The 19,674-nt window shown below is 47.5% G+C and overlaps 2 protein-coding genes across 6 annotated transcripts in view; one reads left to right on the forward strand and one right to left on the reverse strand.

Moving 5' to 3' along the window:
• LOC119971378 (17-beta-hydroxysteroid dehydrogenase type 2-like) overlaps window positions 1-19,674 on the reverse strand; it is an 84,343-nt gene that overhangs the window by 57,395 nt on the left and 7,274 nt on the right. For both annotated transcript variants that reach the window (XM_038806828.1, XM_038806827.1), the window contains exon 2: window positions 18,745-18,957. In XM_038806828.1, the coding sequence (XP_038662756.1) occupies window positions 18,745-18,957 (213 nt within the window). The remainder of the gene's footprint in view (window positions 1-18,744; window positions 18,958-19,674) is intronic.
• The window catches only part of zdhhc1 (zinc finger DHHC-type containing 1), a 134,073-nt gene continuing 131,504 nt past the window's right edge, over window positions 17,106-19,674 (forward strand). For 3 of the 4 annotated variants that reach the window (XM_038806824.1, XM_038806822.1, XM_038806825.1), the window contains exon 1: window positions 17,107-18,532. The gene's annotated coding sequence lies outside the window, so the exon portion shown is untranslated. Of the gene's footprint in view, window positions 18,533-19,674 lie in introns of all 4 variants that reach the window. The other variant, XM_038806819.1, reaches the window with a different exon arrangement.

A 19,674-nucleotide genomic window follows, 5' to 3' on the forward strand; every position in this document is an offset into this window, starting at 1 on the left:
GGGAACTGAAAACAGTGGATTTTGTACAATGGTACTTTGATTTCTATAATTTCTCTTCATGGTCTTTATGCAGAAGTGCACGGAAATAACATTAACAATTGTTTTCATTTGTGGAATGGCACCCTGCCCCTTAAAACTATAAAAACAATAACAGGTCGTTTGCTGTTAAACCTTCCAGCCTGTTACGGCCTCTGGAGTCTGTCATCATTAAAGATCCTGTCAAAATGGTAACAGGGTTTAGGTGAAGGATCCCATAGTGGTTTTCTTTTTATAGTTGCTGAGAAAGTGAAATACGCTTTCAAGAAAATTTCTATACAAATCAAAAACTGATATCCAAATCTCATTCAGAAGGAGCGAGGATGTTGTATTGGGTTTGGATTTATTATTACTGACCCACTTGCTGGGTGTCTTTTTGTTGGACCCACTGAAACTGGAAAATGACACAGCCAAACAGCTGGTCCTGGAGGTTGCCTGTCAGTAAAATATTAATCATTTGTGCATCTACCCGCCTGAATCCTGTAATGATGTTGGTAACTTGACCATTAATCCCAGTCCTATCAAGATTACCCAATACAAATTTTATGAACAAACTGGATGAACCGCAAATTAACTGTGATCGTTGGCAGTTTTCTCTTCCCAGCAGCAGTAATTTCAAAGTAAATGTAGCATATGTCTTTTCATTCCCAAAGGAATGTTCACTGCCATATGTTTCAATTATATGTTCCAGCAACCGTATAAAACCACAGATTTTCTTGTAGGCATTTAGGGAACATTGTTATAGTGGTTTATAAGCATGATTTTCAAACTCAAAACCAGGTTTCCTGAACATTTTCAGAAGGATGCTAAGTGGTAATGACTATTAGCCAAAGGCAGGCAGAGAGATTTAAATATATGAGGCGGAATTCTCCTGTTCCTGAGACTGTGTTGACTGCAGGGCAGGATTCACAAACTTCTACGACACCAAAACTGGAGCAGCACCTGGACCGATTCAGCGACTGTTGAGGGGCTAGCACCAGGGCCATGTGGAACACGATCGATTTCAATGAGAAACTGTGCTGAAGTCGCCGGGTTCGGGATTGACACTCAGGAGGCTGACAAGCAGCAGCTGCATATACACACTTCACTCTCAACACACAAGATGGAGATGGCAGCGAGGAGAGCGCCACCAAGGTCACGGACGCCACGCTTGAGACGCTGCTGGACACCGTGGAGGAGAGGCAGGCCATCCTGTACCATGGCCCAGGAACAAGGCTGCCAGCCGCCACTGTTTGCAGTGCCTGGGAGCAGGTGGCAGAGGTGGTCAGCGCCAAGAGCAACACCGTCCGGACTGGTCAGCAGTTCCGGAAAAGTGCCCCAGGGCTGCCAGGATGAGTAGGCAGCACTGTGCCCCTGGTACCAACCCGTCCCACACACTTGTAACCCTCTCCTCCTCGGGAGGCGTTCGAATCCCCCACCCTGCACCACATGCCGGCTTCTATACTGGCTGCCAGGGCCGGGTGCCCTGGCTACTGAAGCCACCAGCTACCCACCACACTGTGCGTTTTCTGTTCCTCCAGCCCCCCCATCCCGGCCCAGGAGAAGGCCGCCCGTAACCACCAAGAGCGGAAGACTGCCAGACCTGCGGCTCCTCACCGCGGTAGTGCAGAGGGTCCTGGTCGTGGTCAGCGGGCCGGAGGAAAGTGCAATCCCCGGGATGGAGATCGGCGTTGGGTGAGGAAGTGGAAACCCAGCGCTCACCGCTCTGGTGTCCCACCCCATCCCACCAACCCACGCCTCACCGTCTTCATGCACCTGGGGCATCTCGCCAATGGCGGCAAACCCCGTTGCCTGGGCAACCTGGTGGGCTTGGTCCAAATTGAAATGGATATATTGTGCGACTGGGCATATAGAGCTTCTGTGACGGCAAGAATGCATCTGTGCACCAAGCTGTGATATCCTGGACAGGTCCCCACTCGGTGCCTGTAAGGACCCTGTGGCGTAAAAGTTCAGCAAGAGGTCTTACAACACCAGGTTAAAGTCCAACAGGTTTGTTTCGAATCATTAGCTTTCAGATTTTCCTTCATCAGGTGAGCTGTGCTCTGAAAGCTAGTAGCTCCCGTCTGGCGCTCCTCTGTTGGGGCTACTGTGGCTGTTGCCCTTGTGGACCGTTTTGAGGGGGTAGGAGGGTGGTATGGCAGTGGGTGGGGGCAGTGGGGTTGGGGCACCCATATGGTCGGTGTCACTCTGAAGAACCAGGGGCCAAGGTGGGTTGTCAGTGGGATGCGCAGCAAAATGGCTGCCTTGCATGCCACGGCAATGGCGATCCATGCCCGGACACCACCTCAGTCCTGTGGGGGGGGGGGGGGGGGGGGTCACACCGGCTCTACAGCCGGTCCCCTGGTCACCCCCCACATAGCCCAGCAGCCCACGATCGCACGTCTCCGGGTCCTACCTCCTTTCTCTCCCTCATCAGCATTGCCATCCATTTCTCGATTTTTAGAAGTACAACTGAACCTTGCCATCAGGAATTCTCTCCAGTGGAGACGGAGAATCGTGGCGGTCTCAGAGAATACTGGGTCAGGCCCACTGATGATATGCCACGCCGTTTACTCTATGAGTGGAGTGGAACTCACCGACACTGCTGTCGACGCATCTGGAAGATTGGCAAAGCGAAGCATGGTTCACCCAAGGCTGGAAACACACTGGCGCAGTGACTAGCCCTGCTGCCTCATGGCACTGAGGACACGGGTTCGATCCCGGCCCCGGGTCACTGTCCGTGTGGAGTTTGCATATTCTCTCCGTGTCTGTGTGGGTCTCACACCCACAACCCAAAGATGTGCAGGGTAGGTGGAGTGGCCATGCTAAATTGCCCTTTAATTTAAGAATGAAGTTTATTTCATAAATTTATTTAAACAAAATTTAATAATGTTTTGCTCAGAACTTTCTCCACTGCAGCATGCTTCATAATGGTACTCAGCTCCAACGCCATAATTAGTATCAGTTCTAGTCTGAGTGCACAATGAGTTGATTCAACGTCACACTTGACTTGTTTTTCTTAATGTCTAAATCTATGGGTGCGATTCTCCAGCCTCGTTGCGCTCTTGCTTAAGTGTAACGAGGCCGGTGAATAGCGGAGTTCCGCGCCAGGCGACAGTTTGCGATGCAACCGGAACATTCCCACAGGTGAAATTGGGATCAATTATCACCACTTAAGCCCCATTTCCATACAATTAATAAGAGCCACTCCATATCCAACGGCCTTCAGTCATCCAGCGACCTCTCCGGCAAGTGGTCATGCTGACGCCCATTAGTACTCCTCTTTTGAAAAATGTGAACCTGACGGAAGGGCCTTTGTGGGGAGCCGAGGAGGTGAGTAGCCATCTTTGTTCACAGGCAAAGAGCCCGAGGGTGATGGGCTTGCCATTCCAGTGCTCACTGGGGGGTTGGGGGATGCTCGGCTGGGGTAGGCTGCCATGGGGGGTGGGGGTGTGTTGGAGGGGCAACTGCTCGCGGCACCACCATGCCAATCCTGGATTGTGTGTACCCATTCCTGGGGCAACCCCTGTCCCTGCCCGTCTGCCCCAACAAGTCCTGCAGAACCCCATCAAGGTCACATGGCACTGGGTGACATCCCCAGCGAGTCGTGCATTCTGCTGAGATTCTTGGCCATAGCCGTCACCGACTGCGCACCACCTTGGACATCTTTACTCATGGTGCCAATGTCGTGCACCAGGCTGTCCACTGCGGTGACTAGCAGTGTTGCCAGAGTGCCACTCATTGCCGGTGCGATCTCATCATGTCCCACTGAGGTGTATCTGCGCTGGTGGAGGGTGGGATGACAGCTGTGCCGCGACTACGGTTGCATCCTCGGAGCTCTACTCTGAGGAGTTCTCAGAGTCAGGAGAGGATTCCGCCCGGGATGGGCCGGCTCCATCGGCTGGAGGACCTGCAGGAGAGTAGACACGTGGTCAGTGGGAGGGATGGGTCAGTCAGTAAGGCAACAACAACTCACGTTTGACAGGTCTCCTGGGTGAGGCCCGGTGGTTCTTCACCTCTGCAGCGTCTGCCAGCCTCCACGTGGGTGACCGATCTGTCCTCGGCCATACCGGTCACCTTCAGGGCCCGCTCCTCAAAGGAGGTGAGGATTCTGATGTCTGGCAACTCATCGCCAGTCTGGGCCCTCTCCCGACGGTTATGGGAGAGCTCTTCCTGAGGAGACACAGAGAGGGCATCGTTAGCCACATGCGTGGTTCACAGTGGTGAGAGAGGGAGATGGGCGAAGGGCTGGGGGGTGAGGCGTTGGTGTCTGCTCACTCGTGCTGCCCGGTGTCGGCACAGTCCTGGCACTTTGTCCCAGGCAGCGCCTGCTGCCATGTGGCTGACTGTCCTGGACCCTTGGGGGAGCAGGATATCCTTCCTGGCCTCCACAGTGCCCAGCAGCCTCCCCAGGTTAGCATCTCCGAATCTTGGGGCCAGTCTCCTGGGGGCGCCATTGTTGCGAGCTGGCTGGGGTTGGCTGAGCAAGTGCAGCTTAAGTGCTGCTCAACCTTATTAGCTGGGGGTTGGCGAGCGCAGTGCTGGCAAATCAGCTGGTGAGTCTTTATTTGCGACGAGAAGGCCGTGAGGCCTCATTAATTAGACCAATTAACATTGAATTGTGAGTTCATGATCTTTCCAATTCACTTTCAGAACTTGCTGTACTCTAGCCGTTCACATCCTTAAATCATTTTTCCAATCCATGCTTGTTAACCCCTGACCTTCATCCTGCACATTTAAATCAATGTTAATATTTCCCAGTGACCTTTCATGCTTTTCTTAAGATGGTGCCATCCTTCCACACATTGGCCCCTTCTAGCATGAATGCTATCTTTGTTCCTACTTTGGGCAGTTGTCCTTTTGATAAATAGCCTTAATCTCGCTTCAATGTTATGTCGATCATAGTCATTCAATTCTCTATTCATTGTCATTCAATCCTCTATTTGCATAGTCGGCTCCTTATAATTACCAAAGTATGTGCATATGTGAAGTGCACGCCGCCTCTTAACCCTCCCCTAACATCTGACAGCAACCAGCTCCCTGAAATAGGAAATGAATGACTGCCATCTCGAGTGGAACCCTTCTGCCGAATCCCTCATGATGCACTTGATCTTTTCTGAGTGCAAAAACTCCATAAGGTCACTTAGTCAGGATGAAGCACTGGGCAGAACCAGAGTCCTCCACCAAAGCAGATCCCGCTTTCGGCTATCAGCGAGGCGAAGGGCCTTTATCCTGCACATTTAATCAACTTTCACCTTCGCCCCCGTCTGCAGTTCAAAACCATGACCCAGCTCGCTCTCCCACTTCATTTTAACCTCATCCAATGGAGCTTGCTCCATCGACACCGACTATATATATTCGATTTCTTCTCCTCTCCTAGCTCAATCATCAAAAGAACCCTATGCATCAATGAGGGCGAGGGTATCAAGGGAAGAAAGGAATCTCCTTGTGCAAAAAGTTACGCACCTGAACAGATTAGTTTTCAGAAGCTAGGCCTTGCCAACCATTCTTCAAAACCAGCAAACGTCCCTGAACAGGTCCCCGAACCGTTCCAATCCTTCCCCCCACCATGCCCAAAATGATGAGTCCAAGGCTGCTGGAACAAACCAATGGTTTTTGCACATGGTTTCTGACATGGCACTCAGCTTAAAATGTTGCCTCAACTGTCTCCATATTCTCAGAATGGCCATCACCACTGGCCTTGAAGTCCACTTTTCTGGGGAAAATGGAAGAGGAGCTGTCACCAAGGCCCTCAAACTACTACCTCTACAGGCAGTCCTCTCCATCTACCCCCACATGGACTCGGTATCATTAAACCACCCCTGCAGCGTTTCAATATTTGCCACCCAAAATAACAGATTGGGCAATTGCCTTTCACTCTGCAAATATGCCCTGTGAATCTGTGGGGTCTTTCCACCCAAAAGATTATACAATTTTATTGACTTGCACAAGAAAACGATCTGGGAAGAAAAAGTGGAAGACACTGAAACAAAAATAGAAACCGTGGGAGGATATCTTTACCAATTGAATCCTGCCTGCCAGGGACAGAGGGAGGTTTTCCCACTTCTTCAAGTCAGACTTGACCCCATTTACCAGACCCGTAAAATTTAGTTTATGGAGCAAGGCCCAATCATGGGCCACCCGGATTCCCAGATAACAGAAGCTTAACCTGGCCAGGCGAAAAGGCAATTCCCAGATTGGCTCCCTTCCCAGAGAGGTTTACTGGAAAACATTTGCTTTTGCTCAAGTTCAATTTATATCCCAAGGAGTCCAAACCCCTAAGCAGCTTCATTGTCTCCTGTACAGTGGAGAGAGAATCCGTCACATACAACAGGCAAATCAACCATGTACAAAGACACATTATGATCCCTCCCCCTCCTCTCCATCCCCCTCCACCTCAATGCTATGGTCAGAGGTTCAATTGCCAAGGCAAACAATAACGAGACAATGGACACCTTTGCCTCATACCTCTGTTCAGTTGGGAATATTTCAAGCTCCTCAATACATTCATATGAATTCCCGTGGTGGGGGCCCTGTATAAAAGTTGGGTCCAAGATATAAATCTCGGGCCAAAACCAAACCTTCCAAGGATCTCGAACAGATTCATCCACTCCATCCTATCAAATGCCTTTTTCAGAATCCAATGAAGTAATTACCTTTAGCTCAGGGGCTGGAGAGGGAGGCAGAATAACATTAAGCAATCGCCAAATATTAGCCGACAGCTGCCTGCCCTTAACAATCCCAGTCTGTTCCTCCAATATAACCCTGGAAAGTAGGACTCCAAGCACAAAACCTTCGTCAATAACTTTGCATCTGCATTCAATACAAAATAGGGCGATACGACCCATACTCTATCGGATCCTTATCTTTCTTTAAAATCTAGGAAATTGACACCTGTGCCAATGTGGCCCGAAATATCCCCGAGTCATGGAATTGTTAAACGTCTCCAACAACAGTGGGACCAGCTGACCTGCAAATTTCTTTTAAAATTAGATTGGGAATCCATCCAGGCTGAGAGCCTTACACAAATGCATCAAACCCATGCATTTTATGACCTCCTCCGGGTCAGGAGGGACTCCAATTCCTCCCTTCTTTCTCGTTCAAGAAGGAATTAGATATAATTCTTTGGGCTAAAGGGATCAGTGGGGAAGGTGAGATCAGGATAGTGAACTTGATGATCAGCCATGATCATAATGAATGGTGGAGCAGGCTTGAAGGGCTGAATGGCCTCATCCTGCTTCTATGTTCTGTTTCTATGTTCTAGCGAACCCATCCTCCAGGGGCTCCGGCTTATAAAGACTACGATAAAAAGTCTCAAAAGCCTCATTGACCTTACCTGGGGCTGAGAACAACCTGCCACTCTAGTCTTTTTCGAACACTTTCCACCCCCCCCCCCCCCCCGCCACCCCGAGAGGCCGCCTGCCGCCTCAGCTGGTGCACTAACAGACACCTGGCTTTCTCCCCATGCTCAAATAAAGCTCCCCTCAGGCGTTGCAGCTGGTGCACTGCCCTGCCTGTTAAAAGCAGCCCAAATTCCAACTGCAAATTCTTTGTTTGCCAACAACTCCAGGGCAAGCGAGTATTGGCAATCCACCTCAAGGATAGCACCTACTAACCTCTGCCTATCCACCCTTCCATTCTTCTCTTTATGTGCCCTATGAAAGATTATCTTCCCCCCTAATGACCGCCTACAAAGCCTCACACAATGTGGAAAGCGAAATCTCCTCACTCCTTTTAAAGTCAGCATGCTCCCCAATGGTGGAGCAAACCCTATCACAGAATCCCTTATCCGCCAACAACGTTGTCTCCAACCTCCACGGGGGGACTCTGAGTTGGGCCTGACCCCACCACCAAATCCATAAAATGTGGAGCATGAGCCTGCCCCCACCAGAGACCTGCCCACCACAAAGAAGTCGATCCAAAATCTGATGCACCCAAGAGAAACAATAAAAATCCTCCTTGTTTGGATGTAAAATCTCCGTGGGTCTGCCCCCTCCCCCTCTGCTCCATAAAGTCCAAAAGCGCCTTTGCCACCTCAGAAGGACTCAAAGACTTAGGCCTTAATATATCCAGCTGAGGGTCCAACCCACAGTTAAGGTCTCCTCCCAGGATCAGCTGGTGTGAGTCTAGATCGGGAGTAGAGCCAGAATCCTGTTGATAAAACCTGTATTATCCCAGTTTGGTGCACATACATTGACTAAGACTACCAGGGTCCAGACAACCCACTGTCCATTACCTATCTCCCGTTCAGATCTATCAGAACTTTAGGCGCCAAAAAAGATACTTCCTTATTAATTGGTGCTCCTAGGCCCTACTGTCAAAAGCAGAATGGAATAGTTGCCCCATCCAGCTCTTCTGAAACCATCTTAAATCCGCAAATGGGTCTCCTGCAACAGCACCGCACCAGCCTTCAAATGCCGAAGGTGTGCAAACACCCTAGATCTTTTTACTGGGCCGTTCAACCCGCTCATATTCTAAGTGACCAGCCGAATAGGTCATCTACCCACCCCCCCCACACCCAGAGTCAGCCATTCCCATCCTGTGGGGCAGTCCAGAAACTACTGAAAAGAGAGCAAGCACCAGGTCCGCACAAGATGGCCGCCAAGTCTCCCATCAAAACAGATCAAAGAAAACTTTACAGTCAGTCAGAAAACTAACCCCGCCGCCCCCCACCCAACTGCATCACATCACTACCACACCCAAATAGCCCGGCAAACATCAATGCAAACAAGGGCTCCCACCCTCTCCTCTCCCTCTCAAAATAAAACTCCTAAGCTCATGCTAAACGCCTCCCCACACAGTATGAGCTGCAGAAACCCCTATCCCTCCGCTCCCGTTAACTAACTATTTAGCTAGCAAGGTGGCCCTACATAGAGTAATAAACGTAACAAGAAAAACCCATAACACCAAGGAATTTAACGATGCAATGACGATGGACTTAAAAGTATGGGACAAAAGTTGGAGATTTTCGGTTGCACTGCATAAATGTGACAGACAGATTTAGCATATTCTCCGCAGTACTTGGCAAGGACACCAACCAGCCACCCGCCCAAATCCAACTTCAATCGTTTCAGGAAAAAAGTAACATGAATGACAACAACACCTATCGCAGAGAACTCACAGTAAAATTCCAAGTACAAAACTCCAAAACACCCAACCAAATCCCCCAAATTACACTCCCAACCCGAGACAGGCATCTCCCAACCAATATAATTAACAATTATCTCGATCCCAGTCCATGTTTCTACAGAAAGGCCTCATCCTCCTCTGGAACCTCAAAGTAATAATCTTTCGATTCATAAGTCACTCGGAGTCATGCAGGGTAAACCACGCCAAATTGAACATTGTTCCGCTACATTGCAGCCTTGGCCTTGTTGAATGCTGCATGCCTCTTGGCCAGCTCCTCTCCAACATTAATAGATCCTCACAATGTGGCCCTCCCATCTGGAGTCTTGATGATCTTTTGGCCCCCGCAGAGCTCTTTTTTGTCTTGAAAACTGAAAACGCACAACGATCGCACCCGGTGGCTCACCCGCACGGGGTTTCTGCCTCAACGAGCTGTGGGCCAGTTCCAATTTAGAAGCGGGCGCCATTTCCCCCTCCCCCACCATCTTCCAAAATAACTGCGGCATAAACTTTATCGGGTTCGGATCCTCCAAGGCCTCTGGCAACCCAACCACCCCCAAGTTCTGTCTTCTGTAGCGATTTTCTAAATTGTTCACCCTGGCCCTTAATGCCACCCGCGCCACCTCCACTTCCGGGGAGATGTTCTGGTCACTTTGCCTTGAAAGAGCCATCTCCACCTCTTTTAGTTCCGCGCCCTGCGCCTTTAGCACTTCAATTTTTGCCAAGGTCGCTCGAGCAGAGGACATCGCCCCCTCATGGTCCTCCGAGACCTCCCACTGTAGCTTCTGAAGTTCCCCTGCTAGGATGCCTGTAAGCATCCCAGCGGTTAGTGAAGTGCCCACTGATGCTGCAGGAGCCTCTCCCATTTTCTTTACAGACAAAGTGTTCGAAGCCTCCAAGTTCGATGACAATTTTTTATTTTTCTGCTGCCTGGTCCTGCATTTATTGGGCATCCCTTCGACGTGGTATTCTTAACCCATCAACCCAAATCTTCTGCAAAAAGTGGGCAGAAAGGGTTTAAAATCAAAGTCTCTACCAGGAGCCATCTTGTCTGTGATGGCTCTTCTACATATTGCCACCAGAAGTCTGTTCAAATTTCACATATTTTAAAATTCCTCCTTGGTAAGTTCCCCACCACTATTAGTCAGAACTTTCATTTGTGTTCCTAATCTTGTTCTTACCCATTTCACCATGATCTTATTGATAATGGTCCTTATGACCTCACCAAGTATTGCGGAGAATATGCTAAATCTATTGGTCACATTTAGGCACTGTAACAGAAAATCTCCAATTTTTGTCCCATACTTTTAAGTCCATTGTCATTGTATCGTTAAATTCCTTGGTACCAAGCTCACTGGACACGGTCTTTATATATTTTATACAAATTTTGTACCGAGCCATAACTTTCTCAATAAGGTTATTGTAATTTTCATCAAGCACTCCAGCATACCTCACAGTAAAGCTTTCAGTTTTTGTGGTGCTGGATGTGCAAATTGTCTATGCAGTTTCCGAATAATCTCTCTTGTCCAGCAAATTCTTATTGGCAGAAGCTAACAGACTTCATTTGATGAGAAATTTCTGGCATCCTTATTGGCAGGCAGTAATGGCCTGACCGAGTAAAATGTACATCTACAGTCTTTCGGAATATGATTGCTGTCATCCTTCATGTCTAGCATCATCTATGCAGAGGCTGTTTAGCACAGGGCTAAATCGCTGGCTTTGAAAGCAGACCAAGCAGGCCAGCAGCACGGTTCGATTCCCATAACAGCCTCCCCGAACAGGCGCCGGAATGTGGCGACTAGGGGCTTTTCACAGTAACTTCATTTGAAGCCTACTCGTGACAATAAGCGATTTTCATTTCATTTCATGCATTTTTCATTGAAGATTTTCTGAACAATAAGAGTATGTCGCTAGAAACCACATCTGTACTAATGAAAAGGCTGATCCCAGCTATCCTGCAAGGGAGGGACGATACTTTTGGAAGGTGTTAGCATGTCGTTACCTCCAGCCGTAAAGCACATAGAGTTTTCATACTCCTTGACTTTCTGCCTCTTGAAGAGACTCCAGGTAGCAGTTAAACCAGGCCACTCCACACACGAAGTGCAACCGCTATCCCTATCTAGTACTGCATGGTTCAATGAATGAGCCATCAAAATACTAATCAATGGATTCAAATGCTCAGCGCGAACACAAATCCTTCATGGCAGTCCCACATGATCATTATCCTGGAATAATTTGTCTTGTGCGTTATTTCAAAGACTTAATTTTTTTTTCCGCTGTGAGCAATGCATTGCAGAATGATACTTGGAATCACACTGATAATATCAATTAACCATTTCTCAGGTTTAAACGTCTGTGGTTGCCATTCAAGAACCATTTTTTGACTCACCTCTCAAACTGGTCACGTGAGGCCATCTTCCGGCTAGCTATCAATAACTGGGTGGGATTCTCCAATATTGGGGCTGTTTCACTCTGGACTTTCCTGAATAAAGTCAGGAAAGTCCAGAATGATTCTCCTACCTGCAGGGGGCTAGAAGGGTCCCGGAGTACTCCTTGCAACCTTGACTGCCGATACAGGGCCTTGCACTTCCAGTCGGGAGTCCGCACGTGCACACGGCGGCGGCTGCCCAGTGCGACATGTCGGACTCACACTGCAGACCGGCCCGGAAAATATAGGCCCCCCCGAAATCGTACGCGCCCATGGATCAGTGGCCCCCGATCACTAGCCTGGCCATCAGTGAGGCCCCCCCCCCCCCCCCCCCCCCCGGGTGAAGGATCCCCCCCACAAGGGTGGCCGCAGACTGATTCCGCAGCCGCCACTGGCCATTCCCGACAGGCAAAACATGGCTGGAACCACACCGTAGGGAACTCGGCCAGTTTTCATCAGAGAATTGCTATGGGGGCCTCTTGTCAATGACCCCCTACCTGTGCCGCGTAGGCCGCGCGCGTGCAATTCGTGGCGATTCTTTAGGGACCAGAGAATCGCGGGAGCGACGTCAGACCAGATTTCGGGGTTGGCACCCATTCTCCGCCTCTGCACTGATCGCAATTTCGCCGCGGAGGCTCAGAGAATCGTGCCCTGGTCTGTATATAATGTTTTGTCAATCTTGACAACCGGCCGCTTTTGAATCCTCCATCCTTTGCTTTATCAATAGAAAAGTTGCTGGAAATGATTATATTCCTAGAAAGTTTCTTAGGGCACCCAATCATTTGGTCAGAAAGAGAATCTACTTCAGATCTGAATCCCTGTCAATACTAAATGTCTGTTGACATGAAAAATGTGTGCGCAATCAAGTTAACTTAAATGCCAATTCCTACTCTGGTATGTCAAGTTCAAATCTTTTCAGTCTCTCACACCATCTGCAAAGCCCATGATATATTCCTCCATATTTCTTGAACCTGTCAAAGGCTGACCAGGCTTCATATGCCTTCAATAAGTCATCCTCTTTGTAGAATTTATCCAAAAACTGTAACAGAATATTTAATCCTTCTTAATTATCCAAATCATTCACGTTACACTCTGAAAACACTTTACTCCTAATTTTACTCTTGCAGGTAATGATAGAGCCAGGGGCATACTTTACTTCTTTTTGGATAATGAAATAACCCATTTCCACATCTCAACTCCAGTCTTCAATGCTCGAATGGTTCCAACTGGGAGAAAATTGGTGGATAATCAAAGCCTGATATTTTGCATTGTCCTTTTGCCATTCTGTAACTTGAAATTGTCAGCAGCAGAATCATTCTTTTTCCTTTGGAGGGCAGACATAAACTGCAACCAATCACCATTGTTCATCCTCTGCTACCATGTTAATTCCAATAATAGTACACGGTGAAGAAATAAGTCTGAAGTTTGTCTTTTACGTCAAGCAAGTTTATTCTCAGACCAGAATGGCTCAGCCTGTTAACAGTCTCCATCTGCTATGCCATCCCCAACTGTTCCAGCTGTGTCCATTTATACTCTTTTGGAAGTTGAGTCAATGATCACCACCTGTCTTTAACAATGCAATTGGCTTAACAATGTAATGACCAAAGCATCCATTTGCTACTGCTGGAGGCTGTGTTTTCTCTGAGCTCCTGCTACTTCTGGCTTTAGCCTTGTTTTTAGACCTGGTGTGTTATTCTGTATGCTGGCTGCCATAGATTTTCAAGCCTGGACTACGGCAAGGGCGAATGCCGCTATGACGGGTTGGATGGAGGGGAAGAGGAGCCTGTTGCTGATGCCAGTTGCTTGGAGAGAGGAGAGCTTCCCTGACTGCAGCTGGCACCCCTGGGATTCGCACTTGTCACTGGCTGCCTTTCTGCTTATTGGCCGGGAGTGAAGCACGGGGTGGATTTTGGTTGACCTGCTGCTGGGCTGAAAGTGAAGGAGAACGGACTCACTTTTGCAGTTGTGGACTGGATGGTGTCTGGAGACTGGATGCCAGAACTGAGAGCTGCAGGGCGGTTGACTATGTGTACTGCTTGTACTGATGTTGGTTTTGTTCTATTATTGGGGTATGGTTATTACTGTATTTTTGTTGTGTATTTTATTGAAGCCCCTCCTTCTGTGGTCCCGGTGGATTGGAAATTAGCAAACGTGACGCCACTGTTTAAAAAAGGAGGTAGGCAGAAAGCAGGAAATTATAGGCCAGTGAGTTTAACTTCGGTAATAGGGAAGATGCTGGAATCTATCATCAAGGAAGAAATTGCGAGGCATCTGGATAGAAATTGTCCCATTGGGCAGACGCAGCATGGGTTCGTTAAAGGCAGGTCATGCCTAACTAATTTAGTGGAATTTTTTGAGGACATTACCAGTGCAGTAGATAACGGGGAGCCGATGGATGTGGTATATCTGGATTTCCAGAAAGCCTTTGACAAGGTGCCACACAAAAGGTTGCTGCATAAGATAAAGATGCATGGCATTAAGGGTAAAGTAGTAGCATGGATAGAGGATTGGTTAAATAATAGAAAGCAAAGAGTTGGGATAAATGGGTGTTTCTCTGGTTGGCAATCAGTAGCTAGTGGTGTCCCTCAGGGATCCGTGTTGGGCCCACAATTGTTCACAATTTACATTGATGATTTGGAGTTGGGGACCAAGGGCAATGTGTCCAAGTTTGCAGATGACACTAAGATGAGTGGTAAAGCGAAAAGTGCAGAGGATACTGGAAGTCTGCAGAGGGATTTGGATAGGTTAAGTGAATGGGCTCGGGTCTGGCAGATGGAATACAATGTTGACAAATGTGAGGTTATCCATTTTGGTAGGAATAACAGCAAACGGGATTATTATTTAAACGATAAAATATTAAAGCATGCCGCTGTTCAGAGAGACTTGGGTGTGCTAGTGCATGAGTCACAGAAGGTTGGTTTACAAGTGCAACAGGTGATTAAGAAGGCAAATGGAATTTTGTCCTTCATTGCTAGAGGGATGGAGTTTAAGACTAGGGAGGTTATGTTGCAATTGTATAAGGTGTTAGTGCGGCCACACCTGGAGTATTGTGTTCAGTTTTGGTCTCCTTACTTGAGAAAGGACATACTGGCGCTGGAGGGTGTGCAGAGGAGATTCACTAGGTTAATCCCAGAGCTGAAGGGCTTGGTTTATGAGGAGAGGTTGAGTAGACTGGGACTGTACTCGTTGGAATTTAGAAGGATGAGGGGGGATCTTATAGAAACATTTAAAATTATGAAGGGAATAGATAGGATAGATGCGGGCAGGTTGTTTCCACTGGCGGGTGACAGCAGAACTAGGGGGCATAGCCTCAAAATAAGGGGAAGTAGATTTAGGACTGAGTTTAGGAGGAACTTCTTCACCCAAAGGGTTGTGAATCTATGGAATTCCTTGCCCAGTGAAGCAGTTGAGGCTCCTTCATTACATGTTTTTAAGGTAAAGATAGATAGTTTTTTGAAGAATAAAGGGATTAAGGGTTATGGTGTTCGGGCCGGAAAGTGGAGCTGAATCCACAAAAGATCAGCCATGATCTAATTGAATGGCAGAGCAGGCTCGAGGGGCCAGATGGCCTACTCCTGCTCCTAGTTCTTATGTTCTTATGTTCTTATGTGCACTGGAGGTTGAGGGGTCCCTTCCGGTGCTAGTGAGGGGGAGGGATGTTTGCTCTTTCTCCTCAACTGTGCGTTGCCTGTCCTTTTCCAGTAGACTGCTGCTAGTGGGCGCCTCTCCACCGACGCGGAGCTGTTGCTAGAACCGGGGGAGGTCCTTTTCCTTTTCCAGTGGTCTCTGCTGCTCGTTTGGGTGCCTTTCCGCCGATGCTGGGGAGGGGTGGGCGGTGAGGTGACCATATGCTGGATTTGAAGCTGGTGGTTTGTTGAAAGAAACTGTGTTTTGGTTGAACTGTGCTCCCTCTCTTTCTCTCACACTGTGCCCTGCACCAGTGTGTCCTTTTCCGGTGGTCTGTCCTGCTCGTTTGGGCACTTTCCACCGATTGTGGGGCTACCATTGGGGCTGGTGAGGGGGTGGGGGTGTGTGTGTGTTGGCTTGAGAGCTGGTGATTTTGTCTTTCTGGTGTCTTGTAAATGCTTTGAGCACATTACTGATTTTCGTGAGTTGTTTGTTGCATGTTGCTGATTCATTTGTATTCAAGAGTTGTCAATAAACTTAGAATATTGGCACTTGGTGCTGCTGGAGGTTGCGTTTCTCTGAACTCCTGCAGCTTCTGGCTGTAAACCTGCTTCCGGACCTGGTGTGTTAATCTGTATGCTGGCTGCCTTTTCCGGACATTGAAGCCTGGACTACGGCAAGGGTGAACGGTGCTGCGACCGGTTGGATCAGGGGTGGGCAAACTACGGCCCGCGGGCCGCATGCGGCCCGCCAAAGGTATTTCTGCGGCCCACCAAGTCATTTAAAAAAAAAAAAAAAAAAATTTTTTTTTTTTTTTTTTTAATTTTTTTTTTTTAAATTTTTTTTTTAAAGGTTAATGGGTGGGGGGGCTGTTGGGTTACTTACTGGCATAGGGTGGATACGTTGACTTGAGTAGGGTGATCATTGCTTGGCACAACATCGAGGGCCGAAGGGCCTGTTCTGTGCTGTACTGTTCTATGTTCTATATGAGGCGCCCAGAATCATAACCGGGTGAAGTAATTATTTTACTTAATATACTATGCGGCCCTTTGTGAATTGTGAATTTCTGAATGCGGCCCTTGCACGGAAAAGTTTGCCCACCCCTGGGTTGGATGGAGGGGTAGAGGAGCCTGTTGCTGCTATTAGTTGCTTGCAGGGGACAGAGAGAGAAGAGAGGTTGCCTGCCTGCAGTTGTCATGCCTGGGACTCATATTTGTTACTGGCTACCTTTCTGCATATCGGCCGGGAGTGGAGCATGGGGCAGATTTTGGTTGGCCTGCTGCCAGGCTGAAACTTTAGCAGTTTTTGAACTGGATGGTGGCCGGAGACCGGATGCTGGGACTGAGAGCAGCAGGGTGGTGGCTCAATTGACTATGTGTACTGATGTTGGTTGTGCTTTAATGTTGGGGGATTGCATGGTTATTATTGTATTTATCTTGTGTATTGGTTTGCTTCTTCCTAGCGACTGGGTGCTCGTCAGTTGTAGCCATCCTGCTTCTGTGCACTGGGGGTTGAGCGGTTCTTCCCGGTGCTCTCTCTCTCTCTCTCTCCTCAATCACGCGCTGCCTGTCCTTTTCCGGTGGACTGTGCTGCTTGTAGGAGCCTCTCCACCAACGTGGGGCTGTTGGTGGAGGTGTCGAGAGTGGGGGAGGGGGGAATCGTGCACTGGCTCGAGGGCTGGGGGCTTTGGCTTAATTGTTTGTTGGGTTTATAGTGGTTGCTCTGAAATTTGTCTTGTTTTTTTTGTAAAGGGAGCTCTCTTTCTCTCCCTTCCGCCATGCCCTGTATTGGTGTGTCCTTTACCAGTGGTCTGCCCTGCTCATTTGGGCGCCTTCCCGCCAATGTGGGGCTACTATTGGGGGGGGGGATGATGATGATGATGATGAGTGTGTGCTGGCTTGAGAGCTGGTGGTTTTGTCTTTTGGTGTGCTGTAAATGCTTTTAGCATATTACTTATTTTCATGACTGACTGCTTTGAATTCTTGAGTTGTCAATAAACTTAAAATATATACAATTGCTGGTACATTGACAGACAGAATGGTGGAACATCCAATGAACTTGATTTTTTATATTTCTCCGCATTGTATTCACAAAACAAATTTAGAGCCAAGTAGGTAAACTGGTTCCCCAGGTGGGACATGTGACCAAATTGGATCAAAATGTACTTGCATTCCAAAATGTACTAATTTGGCAAAACACATCAAAAGGAAGTGGAAAAATTAAAACAATCGATTCCAGCAATCGGAGTTGGGCTAGGAGTGGTTGGGATCCTTAGGAGTTTCAATGGTGCAAAGCCTGGTTATGTTCTTTGTAGTTATTTTTGCTATATATCTTGGGCTGGATTCTCCATTTTGCCAGTAGCCCGGGGGTTTCCTGGGAGCGTGGGGCTGCCCCACAATGGGAAACCCCATTGGCCAATCGGCAAAACGGCGAATGCCAATGGCGTGCCGCACCAGAAATCTGGTACAGCAGGACAGAGAAACCCACCCCGGGTATTTCTGACAACCAAATGTATCTGTAAAAGGATGTCAAGAAACCCTGAAGTAGCAATACTGTTACAGGACATGGGAGGGTCTTTTTTTGCTTAACGCAAGTGGATCCAAACAAATAGCAATACTGTTTCATTCAATCCTTAACAGTAATAATAACTTCTATTATGTATTTCCTTTAACATATGAAAATATCTCCAAGCACTTCACAGGAGCAAAATAAAGAACCTATAAAGTGATATTAGGGCAGATGGCCAAAATCTGTTTAGGTGCAAGAAGAAGGAAAGAAAGTCGGACAGGTCTAGGGTGAAAATTCCACAGCTTTGGGCACAGGCAACAGAAGGTGCAGCTACCAATGGCGCAGCAATTATAAATTAGGGATGCTTATAAGATGCTAAAATACAAACATCTTGGGAGGGTTGTGGAACTGGAGATTACGAGATAAGGAGATAAACAAAAAGGAACACAACAAAATGGAAAGGCAAAAGTACCTATCTCGTTTGACGTGAATAACATTACCAGTTCTTTATGGTCAAATGATTCATTCTAACTCGTGCAAAATTAGCATTTTGTTTTTCTCATTGGCTCGATAACATCTCTCAAGTCCCTGGCTTTAACCACTTAGTGCACACACTCTGGAGGCAGCATTGTTAAATTGTTTTGAAAGCTCAGCATGGATGATTGGTGAAGATTTTCTCATATATGTTTCTTTTCCTGTTTTTTTTTTTCAAGCAGTCAAATGATGTTCAAAAATCCCCAACAGCTAATCTGCAATATTCCAGTCACGGGGATATCAGAATGATGTTCTTTTAGCTGATACATCTGGACTATCTATTGTACAATTTTGGTAATTGGTTCCTTTTTGCATTTTCAATTATCTGCTGTAAAATGAGTCAATATCCCAACGGTTATCACTTACAACAATCAACATTTCTTCTTCAGAGTTGCGGAGTCAGGTTTATGCAATCTGTATGATATTTTGAAAGTTAGAAACCGTTTCATCACTCTGAACTGCAAATGGTACAGTAAAGCCACCTGGAGCATTGCAAACTTACTCACCCTGGTTCTCCAGCTGCTTTGCAACTTCTTTTTGGACTTTGTGGATCATTGCACCATTTGTAACGTCCATTTCAATAACGGTTAGTCGATTACAACAGACCGACTTGAGTTCTTGCGCACCTTCACCATCTTCATGAAGCACCATTGCAAACACATGGAAACCAAGAGAATGTAGGCGCTTGGCCAAAGTGTAACCGAAGCCTGAGTCACAACCTAAATAATGAGAAAAGCCAGTTTTTAAAAACAGCTGTAACTAAAGGAAGGCATGTCAGGACTGATGTGTTGGGTACTCTGGATCTGTGGAGACCGCGTTTACCTGAGCAGTAACAAAGATAGGCTACCAACACTTGTAATAGCTTAATAAAATAGTGTTGTACTAAGAACTGTTGAACATATTTGCACTGTGGGTTGACACAATGTTAGATTAACTGAAGACCTATGCTTATCCTGACCAGTCTAAACTGTTAGCACATGGTGAAGGTTTGTGCTACTAGCTGCGAGCTCTGTCCGTCCCAGAGGCTGCATCCCGAATTAGCGGGAAAACTGGTGCCCTCTGGCTTTATAGTGAGCGTGCTCTAACTGGTGATTGGCTGCTGTGTTGTGTGTGTTGATTGGTCTTGCAGTGTGTCATTCAGTGAGCATCTCTGCACCATTATATACTGATGTGTATATTATGATAAGGACATGCTTATCTGGTACCTGCTATTTTTTTCAAGTGAAAACATGTGTATATTATGATAAGGAGATGCTTATCTGATAATCTGGTATCTGCTATTTTTTTCAAGTGAAAACAATGTTTCAGGGCCATGTTCTCTTCTGGTCTAACAATTTTCTACTGTCTGTCATAAGACGAGGGACAGATTTCTCTGTGCCGGAAACTTGTATGCTCACACACACACAAACCACATCACACAACTGATCATTTGATAC

Source organism: Scyliorhinus canicula, chromosome 9 (assembly GCF_902713615.1).
Source record: "Scyliorhinus canicula chromosome 9, sScyCan1.1, whole genome shotgun sequence".
NCBI classification, from domain to species: Eukaryota; Metazoa; Chordata; class Chondrichthyes; order Carcharhiniformes; family Scyliorhinidae; genus Scyliorhinus; species Scyliorhinus canicula.